At 59.7% G+C, this 20,882-nt stretch overlaps 1 protein-coding gene across 3 annotated transcripts in view; it reads right to left on the bottom strand.

Moving 5' to 3' along the window:
* The window catches only part of BRF1 (BRF1 general transcription factor IIIB subunit), a 57,925-nt gene extending 37,145 nt beyond the window's left edge, over positions 1–20,780 (bottom strand). The window contains exons 1-3 of one of the 3 annotated variants that reach the window (XR_013440857.1): positions 20,333–20,780; positions 13,271–13,351; positions 1,441–1,614 (exon numbers count right to left, since the gene is read on the bottom strand). Coding sequence is in view for 2 of the 3 variants with exons in the window: in XM_036113508.2 (XP_035969401.2) it covers positions 1,441–1,614; positions 13,271–13,351; positions 20,333–20,516 (439 nt within the window). In the remaining variant the exon portion in view is untranslated. Of the gene's footprint in view, positions 1–1,440; positions 1,615–5,699; positions 5,806–13,270; positions 13,352–20,332 lie in introns of those variants that run through there. The other 2 variants (XM_036113508.2, XM_036113519.2) reach the window with 2 other exon arrangements.
* Between the last annotated feature and the right edge of the window lie 102 nt (positions 20,781–20,882).

Consider the following 20,882-nt stretch of genomic DNA (forward strand, 5'->3'; position numbering starts at 1 on the left):
GAGCCCCCACGCTTTGGACAGATCCCAGAGCCTGGCCTGCACACCAGGTCCTGCTCCCTGGTGCTGCCGTGAACTCGGGGGCAGAGCCCACCCGCCCTCGAGCTCCGTGCACCTGCTCAGCGACGTCAGCGCCACGCACGGGTTTTGGGGAGCAAAGCAGAACAAAGGCCAGGCAGGCACGTCCGAGCAGCGGCGGGGTCTGGCGGGGTGCTGTGATGGGACCCCGAGGCCCATCCCCACTTCGAGCATTCACCTGCTTCGGGCACTTTATGCTGGAATCATATGTTTCCAAAATCTTATGACGTTTTAATGACAGATTCTCCTGTTGAGGGCTGCCCAACCGGAAGGGCAGCCGAGATGCCCAGCCATGCACGCTGCCACCAGGAGCCTTCCAGCAGCCCACGTAACAGGAACCACGCCGGGGCCGTAAGCCAGTGACGGCAGCCTGTGTCGGGGACACAGGCGCCGCGAGAGGTGCCCAGATGGGGCTGCTGCCCCAAGAGAGACGCGGGCACCACGCCCCCCAGAACGGGACATCACCGACAGGAAGCGCTCAGAGGACACAAAGAGCTCCTCCAGCTGGAAGCACGGGAGCAGCAATGAAGACGTGGCGGGAGACAGAGTCCCCCGAAGTGAAGGGGAAGCGGGAGCCAGGAGAACACGCGAGCAGGCAGATGGCGGGCTGTGCCGTGAGCGACAGTGAGGCCAAGGGAGGAACCGTGAGCGGCTCGAGAGGCCGCGGCAGGGACTCTGGGTCCACAGCTCAGAGAGAACAAAAGCCTCCGGGGAACAGCATGCCCACCGCAGGCAGAGCCCAGGGTCGGGACGCCCAGCTGCTCGACAGGAGACGGGGAGCAGAAGACTGTGGGCACCGCTGTCCAAATCCTGGAGATGGACGTGCAACCTGGAGTCCGCCAGGCCGTCCCCAAGAGCGCTGGCGGAAGGAGACCACCTGCAGGAAACCACCGGAGGCTACACGAAACAAGGACACGGGACCAGAGGCGAACGGAGCCCAGAGGGACGGCGGAAAAGAGACACAAGCAGGCACAGGGGGCGGACAGCCGGGGTGGAGGGCGAGAGAGCCCGGAAGGCTCTCCCAGGGGGACGCAGCAGACAGAATTCTGCGGGGGCCGTGCAGGAGTGCAGGCGGTCCAAGCACAAGAGTGGAACAGGCCCCCGTCCCCTCCAAGAAGGCCCAGCGGATGGGGGGGCAGAAGGACAGCTGGAGAGCGGCCAGCCACAGGCGGAGAGCGCTCTGTCCTCGCCAAGGGCGCCCAGCTTCCCGGTTCCCAGCTGGTGAGAGGCCCCTCGAGTCAGGGAAGCCTCACGAACAGTGGGTTTCTGGAATGCCTGAGCGCAGGTCGGAGGGAGGACGGCCCACACGGAGCCCACACGGAGCCGACACGGGGCTCGTCCGGGAGGCCCCGCAGCAAAGGATACGCGGTGTGCCCTCCGTGCGGCACACCAAGTAGAGGCAGGCCGCGACCACGTGCGCCATCTTGCGGCCGCGGGTCAGGTGCTTGCTCACGGCCATCTTGAAGAAGTTGAAGGCTGTGTCCAGGCAGTGCTGGTTCAGCTGCAGCTGGCTCCCCAGGTGATGGATCTGACGTCTCCCTAGGACACAACACCAGACGTTACCACTGGTTCCCAGCGGGAAGGACACAGGCCGGCCCTCCCCCTTCCACGCCGTCAGGGTCACTTCTCGTGTCCCCCAGCCCTCGGTGTGCACACGGGGGCCCAGGATCCGCACTCCTCTCTGCACCCAGACAGCATCGGTGCCTGCAGAGGGCTGTGTCGGCCAGGCTGGGGCTCCTCCTCACCGCTGAACATCAGCACGCGCTCCACACAGACAAGACCCCCGACAGGGCGGACGACACAGCTGCGTGCCCCGGGCCTGCTCTCACAGCCGGGAGCCTGGCCATGCCCGCCCAGCCTTCCCAGCAGGGGCCTGTGTGTCCTGGCCAGCCGCCCCCAGGCCAGCCTCCAGCCTGCCGTGGGCCGCCTCGGCAAGGGCAGGCGCAGCACCTGGCAGATTCGGGGACGAAGGGGCTGCTGGGACGTCCGCGGACTCTGCGACATAATGTGCACACCTGCCCCTGGGTAAGGCCCTCCCACAAGCTGTGGGCGGCAGCAGGAGAGAAGACTCATGTGCTGTGTGTGTGGACAGGAGGGGGCCACACAGCACAGAACCAGGGAGCCCAAAGCCCAGGTCGGGACACAGCAAGGGCTAGATCGTAGCACCCGCCCACACCCCACTCCCGGCGACCACCTTGGACCCCAGCACACAGACTCCCCACTGCACCCAGCAGCCCTGGCTCCCCAGATCCACCCTCTCCTGGTGAAGGCCACCCTAAGCTGGGCCAGGGAAAGAAGCCAGGGACTCGTGCAAGTCGCCCACCAAGAGCTACGTGAAGACTCCCCTGCTCTCTGACAAGGACAGCAGGCTGGGGGAGGCGAGGGCTGTGTGACTTCCTCAGGTCCCGTGGCCTGGCCTGCCTGCCCCACACACGTGGTGAACAATGACCACCAGCCACAGGCGGGGACCCCGGGAGCCAGCGCCCCGAGGGACCAGCAGCTGGCATGTGCTCTGGCAGCTGGGGGGCCAGATGGTCAGCACCCCTCCCAGTGGAGCACCCCTACCCTGCCTGGAGCCCTCCAGCCGGGCTGAACCGACACATAGCCACGGCCCTGACTGCACAGAAAGGGGCCTCTCCCTGGCTCCCCATGGCACGCACACTCAGCCCAGCACGCCTGCGATGGAGGACCTGTGAACCCCCTACCTGCCGGCTGAGGCCCGTCTGGGAGTTCTTGGAACAAAGTGGGGGGCTCCCTGGTGGCTTGGGGGCTCGGAATGATTGCAGTAAGTTATCTTTTTTTTTTTTTTTAAAGATTTTATTTATTTATTTGACAGAGACACAGTGAGAGAGGAAACATAAGCAGGGAGAGTGGGAGAGGGAGAAGCAGGCGCCCCGCGGAGCAGGGAGCCCGATGCGGGGCTCGATCCCAGGACCCGGGGATCATGACCTGAGCTGAAGGCAGATGCTTAATGACTGAGCCACCCAGGCGCCCCTGCAGTAAGTTATCTTATAATATATTGTATATAATTCACATACTGTAAAATCTACCCACTTAAGGTATACAATTTAATCGTTTTAGGGGCACCTGAGTGGCTCAGTCATTAAGCATCTGCCTTCGGCTCAGGTCATGATCCCAGGGTCCTGGGATCGAGCCCCACATCAGGCTCCTGGCTCAGTGGGGAGCCTGCTTCTCCCTCTCCCACTCCCCTCTCATGCTGTTTCTCTCTCTCTCGCTCTCTAATAAATAAATAAAATCTTTTGAAAAAAGAAAAAGAAATATTAGAAATCAGTAGCAAGGGGCGCCTGGGTGGCTCAGTCAGTTCAGCATCTGACTTCGGCTCAAGTCATGATCTTGGGGTCCTGGGATCGAGCCCCGCATTACGCTCTGTGCTCAGCGGGGAGCCTGCTTCTCCCTCTCCCTCTGCCGCTCCCCCTGCTCGTGTGCACACGTGTCTGCACTATCTCTCAAATAAATAAAATCTTAAAAAAAAATAGTTTTAGCATATTCATCACAATTCAGAATGTTTCATGACCCCAAAAGAAACTCTACACCCATTAGCAGTCACCCCCAGCCACCCCCAAGTAACTTTACTCCATGCGAGGTTAGCGCAGTAGGCAAACTGGTAAATCCCATGATGTAGACATGCACGGACACTTGTACAACGACGTTAGTATAAACTCTCGTAAAACCAATTCCCAATCAACTACCCATAGCTTATTCTCCTTAGGCTTCCTCCCAAAAAATGAATGCTAGAAGTAAACACACTAGCACGTAGTTGCCTTACACATTTTGGCATTTTGTGAAAATTAGGCCCGTCTTTCTGTTCAAGCCAGTGCCAACAGCCGGGAGAGCAAAAAAATGAACCCAGCGCAGGGCCGGGGCCGGGCAAGTGCCCCAGGAACATGCAGAAAGAAGGGTCTCAGTCAGAACTGCTCGAGTCTCAGGCCTTCCGTCCACAGGACACCCCCCACGGCCCCCCAGACCAGGAGAACCTTGGTGACGCCAGCCGGTCCCAAGGTCAGGCCAGTGCAGCGGACACTGGGGTGCCCCAGCAGGGCCACGCGTCACAGCGACTCCTGTGACCAGCTCCAGGGGCACCCGCGACAGAAGCCCCTTTGCAGAAGTGAGAACAGACACCGAGAACCAGCGACCTCCGTGGGAAAGGGCAACGAAAGGGAAGAGAAACACCAGGCTTCACGAGCAGACTGGTGACGGAAAAAAGCTTTCAAGTCCCATGACACCCTCCAGAATCTCAGAAAAGATATCAATCCACAGAAATGTATCAAGACAGGGGCACCTGGGTGGCTCAGTCGTTAAGCATCTTCCTTCGGCTCAGGTCATGATCCCGGGTCCTGGGATCGAGCCCTGCATCGGGCTCCTTGCTCAGGGGGGAGCCTGCTTCTCCCTCTCCCTCTGCCCCTCCCCCTGCTTGCGCTCTCTCCTCTCTCTCAAATAAATAAAATCTGGGGCACCTGGGTGGCTCAGTAGGTCAAGCGTCTGCCTTCGGCTCAGGTCATGATCCCAGGTCCTGGGATCCAGCCCCGCATCGGGCTCCTTGCTCAGGGGGGAGCCTGCTTCTCCCTCTCCCTCTGCCCCTCCCCCCTGCTTGCGCTCTCTCCTCTCTCTCAAATAAATAAAATCTGGGGCACCTGGGTGGCTCAGTAGGTCAAGCGTCTGCCTTCGGCTCAGGTCATGATCCCAGGTCCTGGGATCCAGCCCCGCATCGGGCTCCTTGCTCAGTGGGGAGCCTGCTTCTCCCTCTCCCTCTGCCCCTCCCCCTGCTTGCGTTCTCTCCTCTCTCTCAAATAAATAAAATCTGGGGCGCCTGGGTGGCTCAGTAGGTTAAGCGTCTGCCTTCGGCTCAGGTCATGATCCCAGGTCCTGGGATCCAGCCCCGCATCGGGCTCCTTGCTCAGGGGGGAGCCTGCTTCTCCCTCTCCCTCTGCCCCTCCCCCTGCTTGCGTTCTCTCCTCTCTCTCAAATAAATAAAATCTGGGGCGCCTGGGTGGCTCAGTAGGTTAAGCGTCTGCCTTCGGCTCAGGTCATGATCCCGGGTCCTGGGATCGAGCCCCACATCGGGCTCCCTGCTCCGCGGGGAGCCTGCTTCTCCCTCTGCTCCTCCCACTGCTCACGCTCTCTCCTCTCTCTCAAATAAATAAATAAAATCTGGGGCGCCTGGGTGGCTCAGTAGGTTAAGCATCTTCCTTCGGCTCAGGTCATGATCCCAGGGTCCTGGGATGGAGTCCCGCATCAGGCTCCTTGCTCGGCGGGGAGTCTGCTTGTCCCTCTGCCCTTCACCCTACTGGTGTGCTCTCTCCCATCCTCTCTGCCAAATAAATAAATAAAATCTTAAAAAAAAAGAAATGTATCAAGAGGCTATAATTAAAAAGATACAGCCCTTGACAATTAAAAATATGATCACTGAACTTTTTTTAAAACTCAAAATTAGGGGCTCCTGGTGGCTCAGTCAGTTGAGTGTCCAACGCTTGATCTCAGCTCGGGTCTTGATCTCAGGGTCGTGAGTTCAAGCCCCAGGCTGGGCGTGGAGCCTACTTAAAAACAAAATAAAACAAAACAAAACTCAAAATGAACCAAACGTCCGAGCAGACACAGATAAAGACCTTGACAGTGGGCTCGGGGGTGGAGGAAGAGCGGCTGCCGGCGGGGTCCACGGGGGAGGCTCGCAGCTGGCTCGAGAGACCTCTCCCTCCAGACGGGCGCAGACTCCTGCAGGAGGTTATCAGAAAGAACAAGGACACGGCATAAGGACAGCGGACGCCACAGGGGGAAACAGCAGTCCTGCGGAGCAAGGACTCTACACCCACACAGAACTGGGGGCAGGCCACAGGCATGAGCACTGCGCTGCGGAAGGAAGGCGGGCAGCAGGGCAGCGTGGGGGCCGTGCCACACTTGGAGGAGAAGCGCAGCCCATCTGCCCATGGCTTCGCCCCCTGGTGCAGCCACAGCTCTCCCGTCCGTGCGTGGGCCGGCCTCAGGGACTGGTCTCTAAGGAGCACAGCATGGGAAAGGGAGGAACGTGGCAGCACGCCAGGCCTGGGTCACCAGTGCCAAGCCACGGGAGCCCGGGTACACCCTCCATGGGGCAAAGACAAGGGATCACCCCAAATCCACGGCAGACTCCCAAGTGCCAGGACTGTTCGAGTGTGTCCAGGCTGGGAGAGATGGTCGCAGACGGGAGGAGGCCAAGGACGGCGAGGCGGCTCGCAGCAACCCTGTGACCAGGCTATGGGCGATGTCTGCCCTAGGGAAGCTGGTGGAGGGCACGCTCAGGGAGCTGTCTCTGCAACTCTGCTGGGAGACCAGAGGTAGTTCAAAATAAAACTTGAAAAACCCGTAGAACAAAAAGGAGAAATAGCTATCTCTAACCTCATGGGTTCCAGCCGGAGCAAAGCTTGTAACAAGGTAACTGCAAACATCAAAAAGAGAAGCCTTGAAAAAGTGACCAAATCTTCCACGTTAAGAAGCTGAAAAAGAACAGGGAACTGAAGATGTCGGAGGGAGGGAGTAACGGAGAGAAGACTCCAATCAAGAAGGAGACAAACAGGACAGAAGACCCACGAGCCGACGCTCTGCAAAGATTAATGCAGTTGCTACACTGATAAATCCCTAGCAAGGTCAAGTAAGGAAACGGGGAGAAAGCACAGCTTACCAAGGTCAGGAATGAAGAAAGGCCGTCTCCCCCAATCAGGAGACCCAGGAGCACAGAAAGAGGGTTATGAACGACCCCGATGACAGTCTGAGTCGGAATTACTCCTATCAATCCAAAAAGGACATCTCATCAAAACTGACAAGAAGGAAGAGAAAATCTAACTGGTTCACTAAAGCCCTATGAAAAAGCAACCCATCGAAGAAACTGCATCTTCCATCTTTAAGTGTGAGAAAGAAAACTGAAGGCCCAGGCAAAGGCCCAGACGGCTTCGCGTCCTCCCACAGGTCCAGGAGGACACTGGAGTCCGTGCAGACAGCACACAGCGCCCGTGGCCCTGCGGGGCTTCTCCCGGAAGTGCGAGGGGAGCATAACATTCATAAAATCAGGGCAATTCACCGCAGTTACAAGATAAAGAGAAAACGCACATAATCACTCAACAGATACACCGTGCTTGCTGACAACTCGCCGGTGGCCACTGTCACATCAAGGTCAGGAGCCAGCTGAGGACACGCACGGTCACCCCTGCCCCCCGTCGGCCTGGGGAGAGCAGCCCCACGGCAGGAGCCCGTGCAGAGCCCTGGAAATGAGCGAGGCGCAAAGATGGGGGAGGGAGGAGGAGTGATGGATCAGAGATCACCGGGCTGCCGAGGCAGCCGCTACAATGACCACGCTTCTGAGTCAGTGCAGCCGCTCTCCACCTACCGATCCACAGAGTCCACGGAATCAATCCCAACCAAACTCCGGGCAAGTTCTCCTGTGGAGACCAACGAGCGGATTCTAACACTCTGCCACACAAGGGAGCCAGAGCAGCCGAGACCACGGTGAAGGGGGACAGAGCTGAGAGCTTCACGTGGGGTCTCTGCGAGCACGCACCGGCCTCAGCACACAGACCCACGGGGCGTGGTTCCAGAGACACCACGGACTCTTGGTGTCACAGCAGAGCTGGACTTGACTCTCCCACGTACGGTCACTTGGGACAAACGGACCAGTTCAGCGTCCCGAGGAAAGGACGGTCTTGCTGATGGATGGGGCACCAGAACGTCCACACTGAGAAATGTAAACCTCAACTGCTACCTCACACCATCTGCACAAAATTGGTTTGAGGTAGATCCCAAACCTAAATGCGCACGAGAAACAGCAAAGCTTCTGGGTGAAAACACAGGAGAGTGTCTTCAGATCTTGGGATAGACAAGGAATTCTTAAGTCACAAAACTCCCTAACCATAAAAAACAACCTACTGGGACTTCATTAAAATTAAGAAACTTCTATTCATCAAGAGACAAGAAAGTGAAAAGCCAAGCCATCAACTGGGAAAAGGACTCACAGTGTGTGTATTCAAGCAAGGACTCGAACCCAGGATGTGTGAAAACATCACCCCAAGCGGTAACAAGATGGCAGCTCAGCTTCGCAAACGCCTGTGCAGACACAACGGGCAGTCGCCTCCCAAGGATGGCTCTCCCGACGGCCAAGGACACACTGGTGGCCTGCGCCGTCACTCAGCTGCAGAGCAAGCGAAACCGCCGTGGGTGCGAGACCGACGGACGCCAAGGACCGCCGCGGCCCCTGCACCCCGGCAGCCACTGGAGGGCGGGTGAGCGGCACAACCACACTCAGATGAGCGCACCCCCACCGCCCCGGGCGCCGCTCTCGGGCACATGCCCACCGGCAGCCACCACCAAAGGACGTGGTGCACGGGCGTGGCCGGAAGGGAAGCCCTAGACGTCCCCGGACAGATCAAGTGGTGCATGGACACAACCAAGTCCCCACACGGCACGGATCCCAGTGCCGAGCTGCTTCCTGGGCTCAAGAAGCGTGCTCCCTGATCTGCGAGGCACATGTCATTCGTGTACGTTTACCGAGCAGTTCACTTAAGGTCAGTGCATTTTATGCACCTTCCTCTATGTATATTTTACCAAGAGAAACACACACACAGAAAGAATAGTACAGAAATGTCTCCCCAATAAAAGGGCTCATCAAGTCAATGCAGAAAGCTTCAGCCCAGTGGCGCGTCCCAACTCCAAAGACAGAGGGAAAACCCCAAAAGGACCCAGTTAGGAAAGATGATGAGAGAGATCAACACTCAGCCCAGCAGTCACCTTCCCTGCTGGTGGCCCTGGATCGCCAGCTCCTGTCTTCTGTGGGGTGCCCGTGGGGCCCCTCCACACGCACCCAGAGCACGGACAAGGGACCTGCGGGGTCTGCCTCGCCGACCTGCCCGTGAACCACACCCGGAGTGCACTCCCAACGGAACCAGAGACGGACCCAGGAAAGGTGTGGGCACCAGCGCCATTCAGGAGGGAGGCCGGGAGACGGCAAACCCCGCGTGAGCGTGAGTCTCAACCACGGCCATAGAAGCCATCAGTCTGCTCACTTCCCGGCCTTCCCGTTTCCTGAGAACGGCAAGCAGCCCGTAACACACCCGCAACGAGGGAAGCTCTGTTCCCGGACTGCACCCAAACCTGGCAGGCGGGGCAGCGGGCGGGACTCTGCCAGGTGGAGATGCCCACAGACGCGCATCTCCAGGGCGGTCAGCGCACCACACATCAGAGATGCGCCGATTACGCCTCAGACAACGTGCGCAAGACCTGCTGGAATCTGTCCCAAGAGCTACAGAAAATGGCAGGAAGAAGGTAACATCGGCATAAACTTGCCAGCACAGAGGATAGAAAGATCTCTGAGGACAGGAGGTCAACACAGTGCAGGCTCACTGCCAAGCGAGGACTGCGCTGGGCCCCAAGCGCCATGCGGATGGCTCTGGTCAAAGGAAAGAGAGCCAGGGACTGGACCCGCCGGCCTCCTTCTGCCCCACAGCCCCGACCTGGGCAAAGACCAGATGCTGACAGGGGCAGGAGGGGACGCCTGCCCAGCCGGGCGGAGGGGCAGCCGGCCCTCCTGCAGGCCCCAGGCCGCCGTCCCCGGGCAGGAGCCCCGCAGAACGGTCTGCAGAGGACAACAGGTGAGGGTCCTCTCAGGACTGCAGGCTCCTAGGGCCGCCTAGCGCTTCCCCAAATACGTCGGCCTCAGCCGTTGCTGACACCCCACTGTGGGGATGTGGCGAGTTCCCTTTCACTGAACCAAGAGGTCACTATTTCTAATAGGACGGACTGCTTCTGTCCTCATCATCAGCCTGCAGTTTTACGGCCACACGTGTGCGGCGTGAACGCTGCTCTTTACAACTCATCCGGGCCTGATGCACGTGCTACCCTAGTAAACACGGCATGCCGGTTTTTAGAAATCAAGTTCTCTACCGGGAAACGGTTCTTCACTTGCAGAAGATCTTCGGGTCAGCCACAGAGAAAGCGCACAGTGTGGCCACAGCAGTTGGAAGGAAGTTGGTGGGGCTGGGCCAGCACCGAGGGGGTCAAGGGCAGAGCGCTCCTCCAACAGAGGGTCGGCTGCCTGCCAGGAACAAGTCCGCGTGTGCACGCACCAAGAACACGGTCTTCAAACTGGTCAAACAAAAGCCTGACCAAACTACGGGGAGGACGCATAGTCCCCCTGGGGGTTTCCACATGCCCTCCAGAGACAGAACAAGCAGGACCAAGCTCAGCGAGCATCACGAGGAAACCTGACCTGAGTGACATGTACGGACCGTGTGCAGAAAAATGCTCCTTTCGAGGGCCCGGTGGCCCAGACGTGACCATGTGCTGGACCAGAAGGCAAGCCTCCACCGTTTCAAAGGACGGAGGTCCTGCTGCACGCAGGATGATCTGTAACGAGAACGAACCACGCTATTCGTAACCCACGGGTCAAAGGAAGAAGCACAACGGAAACGCACAGTCCGATGTGCTAACCACAAGCCCAGGGCCGTGGACGGAGGGTCCCCGAGGGCGACAGTCCGCCCGGCCGCCTTCCCGGCAGGTGGAAACAAGCGCACCTTGTTTGCTCTGTGCAGACACTGCTTCTCACAGACGGAAGCCTCCCAGCACCGCCGCCTCCAGCACGTCTGGGGGCGCCACTTTCCAACCGCACTTGCTCACTTCGTGTCTCTGTGTCACATTTTGGTAATTCTCAATATTTCAAATGTTTCTTATTGTTTTATCCCTCACGGTGATCTGCGACCAGTGATCTCTGATGGTCCTGTCGTAACTGCTTCCGGCCGCCGCGAACCACGCCCACAGAAGACCGTGAACTTAATCAATGTCCTGTGTGTCCTGACTGCCCTCCACCCCCCCAGGCGTTCCCTCCTCTCCCCCCCTCTCCTCGAGCCTCCCTGGTCCCTGAGACACAACAATATTGGAATTAGGCCAGTTAATAACCCGACGGTGGTCTCTAAGTGCTGAGTGAAAGGAAGAGCCGCCTGGCTCTCACCTTAAATCAAAGCTGGAAACGAGCCAGCGGAGAGAGGAAGGCGCGTGGAAGGCGGGAGAGGCCGAAAGCCTGGCCTCCTGCACCAGCCAGGGAGCCGGGTTGTGGATGCAAAGGCCCAGTTCTGGAAGGAAATGAGAAGTGCCACTCCAGTGGCACACGAACGGTAGGACAGCGGGACAGCCTTCGCGCGGACCCGGAGAAAGTCGGCGTGGTCGGGACGGAAGGTCAGACCAGCCACCACTGCGTTCCCTACAGCCCAAGCCTGGTCCAGAGCCAGGCCCCAGCTCTTCAGTCCCGGGGAGGCCGAGAGGGCAGGAGCCTGCGCAAGGCAAGCCCGGAGCCGGCGGAGGTGGGCTCAGGAGCCTGGAGGAAAGAAGCCGGCTCCAGACGGCGCGTGCGAGGTGAAGCAGCCGCGCCGCTGGAGAAGCTGAGCGGTGGAGAAGCTGAGCGCGTTCTCCAAGATCGCGCGAGGCTCGCCGGGGAAGGTGGCCGCGCTCAGCAGCCGACCTGCGGCGCGGACGCACCGGCCTTCCACCCGAAGAATGCCGTCTAGGGCGCCCACAGCTCGACAGGCGAGCTCAGTGCGTCTGCAAAGCTCCGGAGGCCAGGCCGAGCCTCCCGTTAGCGGCGAGCAGCTGGCGACTAAGGGGAAGCCGATGCTCATTTACCGGCCCGAAAATGCGGGGCCCTCAAAATCCTGCTAAATCTGCTCTGCCCGTGCTCCATAAACGGAACGACAAAGCCTCAATGACAGCACATCTGATGACAACATGGTCTCCCGAATATTTTCAGCCCAATGTTGAGACCTGCTGCTCAGAAAAAAAGATTTCCTTCCGAACCTTACTGCACCTGGCGCCCAAGAGCTCTCACGGACACGGACGATGAGATTAGCGCAGTGCTCACGCCTGCAACCTCACCAGCCATCCGACAGCCCAGGGGTCGAGGGTCAGTTTGATTTTTAAGTCTTACCATCAAGAAATGCATATTGTAAGGCTGTAACTACCACCCAGAGTGACTCCTCCGATGGTTCTGGGCAAAGTAAACGGAAACGTCCTGAAAGGGATTCACCCTTCTAGACGCCATTAAGAACATTTGCACTCATGGGAAGAGCTCAGACCATCCGCGGGGGTTTGGAGGAAGTGGATTCCAGCCCCCGTGGATGACGCTGAGGGGTTCAAGTCTTGAGTGGGGGACGTCACCGCCCATGTGCTGGGAACAGCGACAGACCCGGGATCAGAAGTGGGGCCAGAAGATGGGACTGAACTGCTGCAATCTCACGATAAAACCCGAGAGGAGGAGGAGAGACCTCTTCTGGGTGAGCAGAGAACGTGCATTCTCGAGATGGAAACTGCTCCTGCTGGAGACGCCGTGGACATTGCTGCCATGACAGCGAAGGACCAGACTCTCCCAAAAACTGCCTCCATCTCGCAGCAGCAGGTTTGAGAGGACCGACTCCCATTTTGGAAGAAGTTCTCCTGTGGGTAAAATGCTGTCGCACAGCATCGCCTGCCACAGAGAAACCGTTCGTGGAAGGAAGAGCCCATCGGTGCGGCAAACATCCTTGTCTTATTTTAAGAAATTGCCGCGGGCACCCCAGCCTCCAGCCCCCACCCCCCTGCCCAGTCAGCGGCCGGCACCGTGGGGGCCAGACCCTCCTCCTGCAGCCAGGCCGTGCCTGGCCGGGAGCTCGGATGACCGTGAGCGCGGTTAGCAATGCGGCATTTTTCATTAAGCTATGAACACTGACTTTTTAGACACGATGCTATTGCACATGTAAGAGACAATGTGGTGTAAACATAATTTTGGAATGCTCTGGGAAACCAAACAGTCCATGTGACTCACTTTACCGCAAGACTCGCTTTACTGCAGTGGTCTGGACGGAACCCGCAGCATCTCCGAGGTCCACCATAAAGACCACAGAGCTAGGGGATGCAGCGCATCGGGAGGACTCTTCCAGGGCCTGACATTCCTGAGAGTGGCCTCATGCAAACGTCTGAGAGGGGCTGGCAGAACATGTTCCTGCCTGAGCTGACCACAGCCAACGTCCTCCTTAATGGTGCGAGACCGGACGCTCTCCGCAGAAGTCAGGAGTAAGACACTCCTGTTCAACACGGTTCGGAAAATGCTAGCCAGGGGTCACTGCAGGCCGCCCGTTCTTGCCCTTCACCCCCAAAAGTTGCCCTCATCCAGAGCCCCCACCATGGGGAATACCGTTCTGCAGGGTCTGTGCTCTTGACTCCTTTCCCAGGTTCACATGGAAGCCGCCGCCCAGGGTTGGGGTTTTGCCGGCACCTAGAAAAACAAATTAGACTGATTAGTCAAAACTTGGCAGGAAAGAGCCATACCAGCAGACCTTCACCGCCTGGGGTGCATCTGAAGCATGGATACAGTGGAATCGGCGTTCATGGCTGGAGAATTGGGGCCTCCCCCTGCCATTCTTAGCAACCGGCAAACCTCCCCTCCCTCTGGCATGCCAGTGCACGTGACGCCTCTCTAACCGCGTACCAGAGTTCACACTGCCGCGTGGCAGCCAGAGAGAGCACAGCTCACCTGCAAACTACAGCATCCCCAGGGGCCCTCTGCATGCCCGGGCCCAGCCCAGGCACAGGAGTTACACCTGCACGGTGCCCGCTGGTCAATGGCACCTGTCCCGCCGCCCACAGGACCGTGGGCTCTGTGGCCCAGAGCCTGTGAGCCAGCTGGCCTACAGGACGCACTCACACCTCCAGCCACCTGTGTGCTGCCCACCCACAGAACAGCAGCCTAGGGAGCCCTGTCCCCAAGGGAGGTCACAGCCAGACCTGCAGGCGCTCTGCCTTGGATCTCCCACCAGTGCTGAGATGCCCCAGGAAGTGCCATGCACTCTGCTCTGCAAGGCACTGGGACTGAGACTTCTGCCCTGTTACCCTTCGAAAACAGCCAGGTGGACGTCTGGATTGCTTGCCGGGCTCACAAGCCCCACCACTGAAGCCAAAGAATGCTCAGGTGGCCCAGAAAAGGCAGCGGAGCTGGGAAGTGCCGCCCATCCCACGGGCCAGTGTGTTTGTGAGCAAGGGCACCAAAGGATTAGAGGCTTGTGCAGTCAGGGGGCACCCCCACAGCCTCAGCCACAGGACGTCAGGCCTGCAGGACGGACCGGGACCCGTGCGACAATGAAATAGGAACCCAGACCACGTCTGGGAACAGGCCCCCAGGGAAAGCACATGGCCCACGTCCGGGGCCAGCGGGCACCTCAGTGTCACCCACGGGCGGCCGGCAGCACAGACAGCGCAGAACAAGCACAACCTCCAGCAAATCCCAAACCAACACTCACGATATTCCTTAAACATCTCAGCAAAATGGTTCCCAAGTTCAGCCGGCAACTAAAGGAAGTAAGATAAGCCAAGAGAACGTGGAAAAGAGCAACTGGTGGACAGCCGCTGGGCAGCCGCTGGGCCACGGGCTGCGGTGGGCTGGCTGGGAGCAGGGCCGGGCGCAGAGCCGGGAGCCGGCTGCCCGGGGGGCCCAGCACCCAGACCTCGCACCACGGCGGCAGAGCAGAGGGGCCTGGGAGGGCCGAGGCCCCAGCTGGGCAGCATCCTCTGCTGCCTCCTCCATGGTTACCGTGGTTACCGTGGCCTCAGGACCAGCCCGGTGGCCTCCTCCGGTAGAGCGCGGTGCCCAGGACAGGTGTCACTCACCAGCCGGGGACGGATTTGCTGTCACCGGGACGGCTGGTTTCTACTGCTGCCCCAACCAGCCACCGCCGCAGACTTCATGTCCTCGAGAGCTGGTCACAGAGCATGGGGAGGGAGAGGCGCCAGCAGCGTGTCCTCAAGGGGCTGGAGAGGGTCAGGCAGGGCATGCTGGGGGCTGGAGAGCTGCAGGGCCCAGAGGAGATTCATCCACCTGGACGGGCACCAAGGGGCTTCCAAAATCACCAGCGTGCCACCTGGCAGCTCCGTAGAGCCCGGCACAGGCGCGCTGGGCTGAGATCAGGGCTCTGCGTCTCCGACCCTCCAGTTTTGGTGGCGGTAGCTTTTTACAACTTGAGGATCTTTACATTTGCAATCTTTTCACACAAGAACCACTGAGGAAGGCCCACTCACTCATAGCACCTGACCATGACAGCCACATCTTAGCATATTTAGGCTTAGCCAGCAGCCCCCAACTTTTAATTTAGGAAAAGAGAAAAACTGCCATGTTGTCTTAATTAAAATGGATCCGTACTTTTAATAAATAATTGGACTACTGCATTAGAAAAAGGATAATGGGGGCGCCTGGGTGGCTCAGTCAGTTAAGTGTCTGCCTTCGGCTCAGGTCATGATCCCGGGATCCTGGGATCGAGCCCCGCATCGGGCTCCCTGCTCGGCGGGGAGCCTGCTTCTCCCTCTGCCTCTGTCCCTCCCCCTGCTTGTGCTCTCTTGCCCTCAAATAAAATATCTAAAGAAGAAAATGAAGAAGAATGGAACTTCGTTCTGGTTGAGTATTAAATGCAATCTCCTTATTCCTCGAGATCTCGCAAAGCTGCCAGAGGTCACCCCCCCAGGACCCCCACCCCCCTCGCTGAACTTCCAAGACTTCTACTTCCTGTTCCTGTGCTGTCCTTCCCTGCCTCTCCCTAAGGTGGACCCAGCCACCCTTCCTGGGGCGGCTCCGACCCTGGGGACGATCTCCTGACCCCCGTTCACACGCACACACACACGCGTGCGCACACCTGCCCCGTGCTCTCTGAGCTCCCTGTGCATAGCCTCAGGGCATCAGGGGCCCCCAGGAGACACTGGGACCCTGTCCCCTCATAGACTCAGTTCTCTGCAGCAGGGGGCTGGGGTCCAAGCCGGCTTTTGCCAAACTGAGGCAGATTCTGTTACTCAGCAAACACCACCCACCGGGGTTTGGTTACAAGAGAGAAAATCTGGAATGCACATGTGGAGAGCCTAAAAAGGGCCCCGTAAGACCAGGAGGCCAACGTCTCCTGAAGCATGAAGGAAAGCTGAATGACCACTGCCAACGGAGGATGTTCTTGGCCTTCAGACCCCCTTCACACTATCCCCTCAACTTCTAAAAACATTAGAAACTTCCCGTGACGAGCTCCTGCAACAAAAAAACCACAACAAGCTGGACTAAGGGTGGACTACGACCAGGCCAAGAGCGCCCCCTCGTGGCCGGCGGCGGAGGGCCCGATGCCTGGCCCAGCGCCGCCAGCCGCCGGCAGCAGACCCGGGACAGCAGACCCTGGACCCCGAGGGGCCGCCGCAAGCCTGGCCACTGTGAGCACGGGGACCAAAGCCAGCAACACCAACACCTCAGCACCAGGGAGAGGGAGGCCGGGCTGAGGGGCCTCGGCACCCCAGGAAGGCCCTGCACACATCTGTCCCCCGTTTCACCCACAAGCTCCCCCAACATGGGCAAGCACGACCTTCAAGGAGTCCTACGAATCTGACTTAAAGGGAGGGTCTCTGTCGCTGCCGTGCAGGCCCTCCTCCAGAGAGGTCCTGCAGCCGGAGCCCCCACATGGACACAAGCCCCTCTGGGGCTCCCGAGAGACCCCGGCCCAGGCCACGGCGAGTGCTGTGGAACACGGATCTGCCGTGACACAGGGAGCTAAGCGGGGCAGCACCGGAGACCCCTTTCCACCCGGCGCAGCTCCCAAAGAGCCTCTTTCGTGGGGATTACAATTCTGATTTTGGAAACCATGCAGCATGGGGCGTGGTAGATGAAAAAAGCTGCAAATGACATCTTAGAGAGAGCAGCCCTGTCTCACCCTGTGCCCCTGGCACAGAGTCCAGCCCACATTTCCTGAGAACAGGCCCTCTGGCCAGGAACTCACTGGGGCTTTGAGGGGCCCCAGGACAGCAGCAGAGCTGCAGAATCTTCCACCGCTGGGACCAGAGCTCGGCCAGGACACCATCCTGTGCTCAGAGGCCTAGGACACAGGGGCTGTGCCTGGGAGAGCCCCCAAGGGCACGGCACAGGCTAGGCAGGTGGTGCAGGTCCCACCATTCTTGAGCAAGCAAGAGCGGCTCCCCCTCCTGGGGGCCCTCCCCGCCCGTCCGGGGCTGGGGGCCGCAAACCTTTCTCACTGTTTTATGGCTGGGGAGAGCTCATCCCACACAAACGTGTGGCAAGTACTTCACCACTCCCTGTGACGACACCAGCGCTCACAGACGTCTTCACTTAAAAGGCCAATCTGCAGCCATGACAAGCTGTGATTATGGAAACCATGGCAAGTGCTCCCCGGCAGAGAGGGGGGAGGACCCCAGGGGAGCAGGAACCACAGGCTGCCTGGTGCCGGAGCTCCCTCTGCCTCCAGGCTGCGTGTCATGGGAGCTGTGCCGACAACTCCAGGGGGAGGCCCACAGGGGGGTCGGCACCATCGACGGCAGAGGGGACGCCCAGGGGAAGAGCTGCTGGCTCTGAGGCCCTCAGGGTGGACACATGGCACAAGACACTCACGCGTACCCTGCTGGGAAACCCTGCTCTCCAGCCCCCACCACACTTGGGTGAGCCCCTCCCTAGGGGAGTGGCAGGATCCTTCCTCAGGGCCCACTAGGGCCCCAGCCAGTCCAGCTTTGCCCACTGACTTGCCATTCTGGCCACACCAAGCTGCGTGCCGAAATCACACACCCATCCCTCCTCTCGGCTGGCTGCCTTCCATGGCCTTCCACGGCCAGGATGTCCCCAGGACCACTCACGCCACCACCACTGGATGCCAGCCTCACACTTTGCTGGTCCGAGAACATCTTCCAGGGAATCGGGGACCAGAGCTCCTTGGCCCTAAAGGCCAGGCCTGGCGCACAATGGGTGCTCACCAGGGAAGACCCCTGGACGGTCAGGAGCCCACAGAGGCAGGGCCTCTGGCCACACGGCCCCGGCATCTCATTTACAGAGTCGCAAGTACACCCCTAAGCTAACTGTCCATACGCAGTTCTCAAGGAACAAGAAAGAATGCTTTGGAAAGATGGTGACCATGGGCCCCAGATGAGGGCAGCTGAGGGAGCAAGCTCAGCTTTCAGGGCGAGGCTGGAGTGAAGGAGGACCCGAGAAGAGCCAGCTGGCATGCGCCTCTGCCAGGGGCGCTGGAGTAACCCAAGTCAACAGCCCGTGTGAGCACTGCCCTGATGCCGGGGAGGGAGCAGGGAGCAGGCGGCCGACGGAGGCCCCCCAGGCTGGAGGCTAAGAACCCACCGCACGTCTGCAGCACTTCCCCGCAGGCCCTCCAGGGAACAAGCCCATAGGACAGAGCCAGGCTGGGCTGGGGAAGGGTCTTCACACCCGTGAAATCACGCCTTCCCACCGCACCTGGCCCTGTGATCGACTTCACTGCACACAGGTGGGAGCACATCGCTCACGTCCAGGATTCTCGGGGTGTCCCTCTCCTCTGCAACCTGCTTCCCCAACTGCAGTGGGGGCAGGCGGTCATCAGGTGAGGGGTGCACTCAGCACAGCGCCTTTCCACGGGAAACCCTAAGCCTTGGCTCCTACAACCATCTGTTCTTCCTGTCCTTACTCTCTTTCCAGTGACTCAAGGGACAGTTTGGCCACGTTGACAAACCCACAACACAGCACTGTGGAGCCTCCACCCCGGCAGCCCAAGAAGTTGCCCCAGAAGAGCACGAAGACGTGTGCCCTGCACCAGAGATGATGGGGAGAGAGAGGCCAACCAGACCCAAGGCCGGATCTTTGCTAAGATCAACTAAAGTGATAAACTTCCAGCAAGAGAGACAGAGGGAAGAAGAGCGAAGATGTGAAAGGAAGAGTGTGACGGGAAAACAGGGCATCACTAGAGACCTTGCAGACATCAAAAGGGTAAAGGAAGGGTACCAACAGCTCTGCACGCATAAGCCCAGCAGCTTAGATCAAATGGACCAAATCCTCAAAACCACAACTTCACCCACGGGGAAAAGGGTAACCTAAAATATCACAATAACCTACAACTATTAAAGATACTGAATCTAGTTAAAAACCTTCTGGGAAAAAAAACCTCTAGGCCCAGATGGCTACACTGGTGAATTCCACCAAAGATTCAAGGAAGAAATAACACCAATCCTACACAGTCTCTTCCAAAAAATAAATGAATAAATAAGGGAAGGGAGCATTTCCGACTCCTTCCATGAGATGCAGCACCTCCGTATCACACCAAAGGCACGCCCACCCTCCACAGAAGCGTCCTCCAGCAAGTGTTAGCACATTTAACCCAGCCACACACAAGAGTAATACTCCACCGTCCAGTGGGTCTACCCCAGAAGGAAAGGCAGGCTCAACATTTAAAAATCAGCCACACAGACGAAAGAAGAACACCATGATTGTGTCAGTTGATAGAGAAAAAGCCTTTTACAAAATTCAACAGCCACTCATGATAAAAACTCAACAAACTAGGAGCAGAAAGGGAACTTCCTCAACTTTATGGACCAAGAGCCTGTAACTAACGAGGACACTCAGCGGGAAGACAATGCTTCCGGAAGACTGGGAACAAGGCAAGCACGTCTGCTGCGAGGCAAGAAAAGAAACAAAAGGAAGAAATAAAACAGACCTTATTTATAAACAACATGACTGTCTAAATAGAAAATCCCCAGAAACCTATTTCAAAACCTCCCACAGCTAATAATAAGTTGAGCGACCCGGCAGGAAGCGGGCGACAGAAACCAGCCGCGCGGTCACAGCAGCCACGGACAGCTGCAGACGCGGTTTCCAGAGCGGCCCTGGCCGGCGCGCAGTGTGCAGCCCAGGCGCACGGCCGGAGAGGTGAAGTCGGGGACCGCCCGAGCCGGCCATGCCTGCAGCAGCGCGCCGTCCCTGCCGCCACAGGGCGACCCCGTCCAGGGCGCCTCCCGCATCTCACCCTCCATCCTCGGGAGGGGCACGACCCGGCCACAACAGGACCCAAGGACCGACGCCAGGGCCACCCTGGGCCAAGTCGCCAGCAGCGGGCAGAGGGGAGACGCCAGTGCCCCGGGGTGCGGACCCAGAGCGCACCGTGCGCGCCGCGCGGCTGGGGACAGGGCGGCACAAAGAGCCCGCTCCAGGGCCCGGGGCTACAGGACTTCTCTTCGTGCTCGCTGCGCGGCGGCCCCCGCGCTGTGCCCCAGCGACGCCCGTTCTGCCGGAGGTCTAGCGCCAGGACGGCCGGCCAGCCTGCTTCCCCTCTCCTTGCAAATCCCGCTACCAGTCCAGCGGCCGGCCGCCCGCCCCAGCGCTCGGCGCGGGGACCACCCGGCCTCCCAGGCGAGCCGCGCCCCGGGACCCCCACTCCCGCGTCCCCCGCGTCCGCCGCCGGCCCCCGCGCGGACCCACCGTCCAGCGACACGAACTGGCCCACGGCCGACGAGCCGCCGCCGCTGTTCTCCACGAACTGCACCTCGGACACGATGATGTTGTCCTCGAGCACCGAGCCGCAGCCGGTGCACACGGCGTCGCCGCGCGCCGAGTCCAGCTCGATGTCCGTGCCGCCGCAGCCGCGGCACACGCGGCCCGTCATGCCGGCGGCTCCCGCGCGGGCTCCTCCGCCCGCCGGCCCCGGCCCGGCCCGGCCCCGGTCCGCCGCCCGCGCGTCCGCCCGCCCGACTCTCGCGAGGCCGCCGCCGCCGCCGAGCCCGCCGATTCGCAGCGGCAGATTCGCCGCGCACGCCGCGGCCGCACCGCCCTTAACGGTGGCGCCCGCGCGTCGGGGACGGCCACAGGGGCTGCGGCGCGGCCGCGAGGACTCGAACCCGCAACCTCCGCACACGGACGCCACTACCGGACCTCAGAACCACTAACCAGTAGGCCTCACTGGCCGCGCGCAGGCGTCGGCAGCGGGCGGGGCCGGGCTGTGGGCGGGGCTTCGGTGGGGAGCGCCGGGCGG

The sequence above is a fragment of the Halichoerus grypus genome, chromosome 8, assembly GCF_964656455.1.
Source record: "Halichoerus grypus chromosome 8, mHalGry1.hap1.1, whole genome shotgun sequence".
In the NCBI taxonomy this organism is placed as follows: domain Eukaryota; kingdom Metazoa; phylum Chordata; class Mammalia; order Carnivora; family Phocidae; genus Halichoerus; species Halichoerus grypus.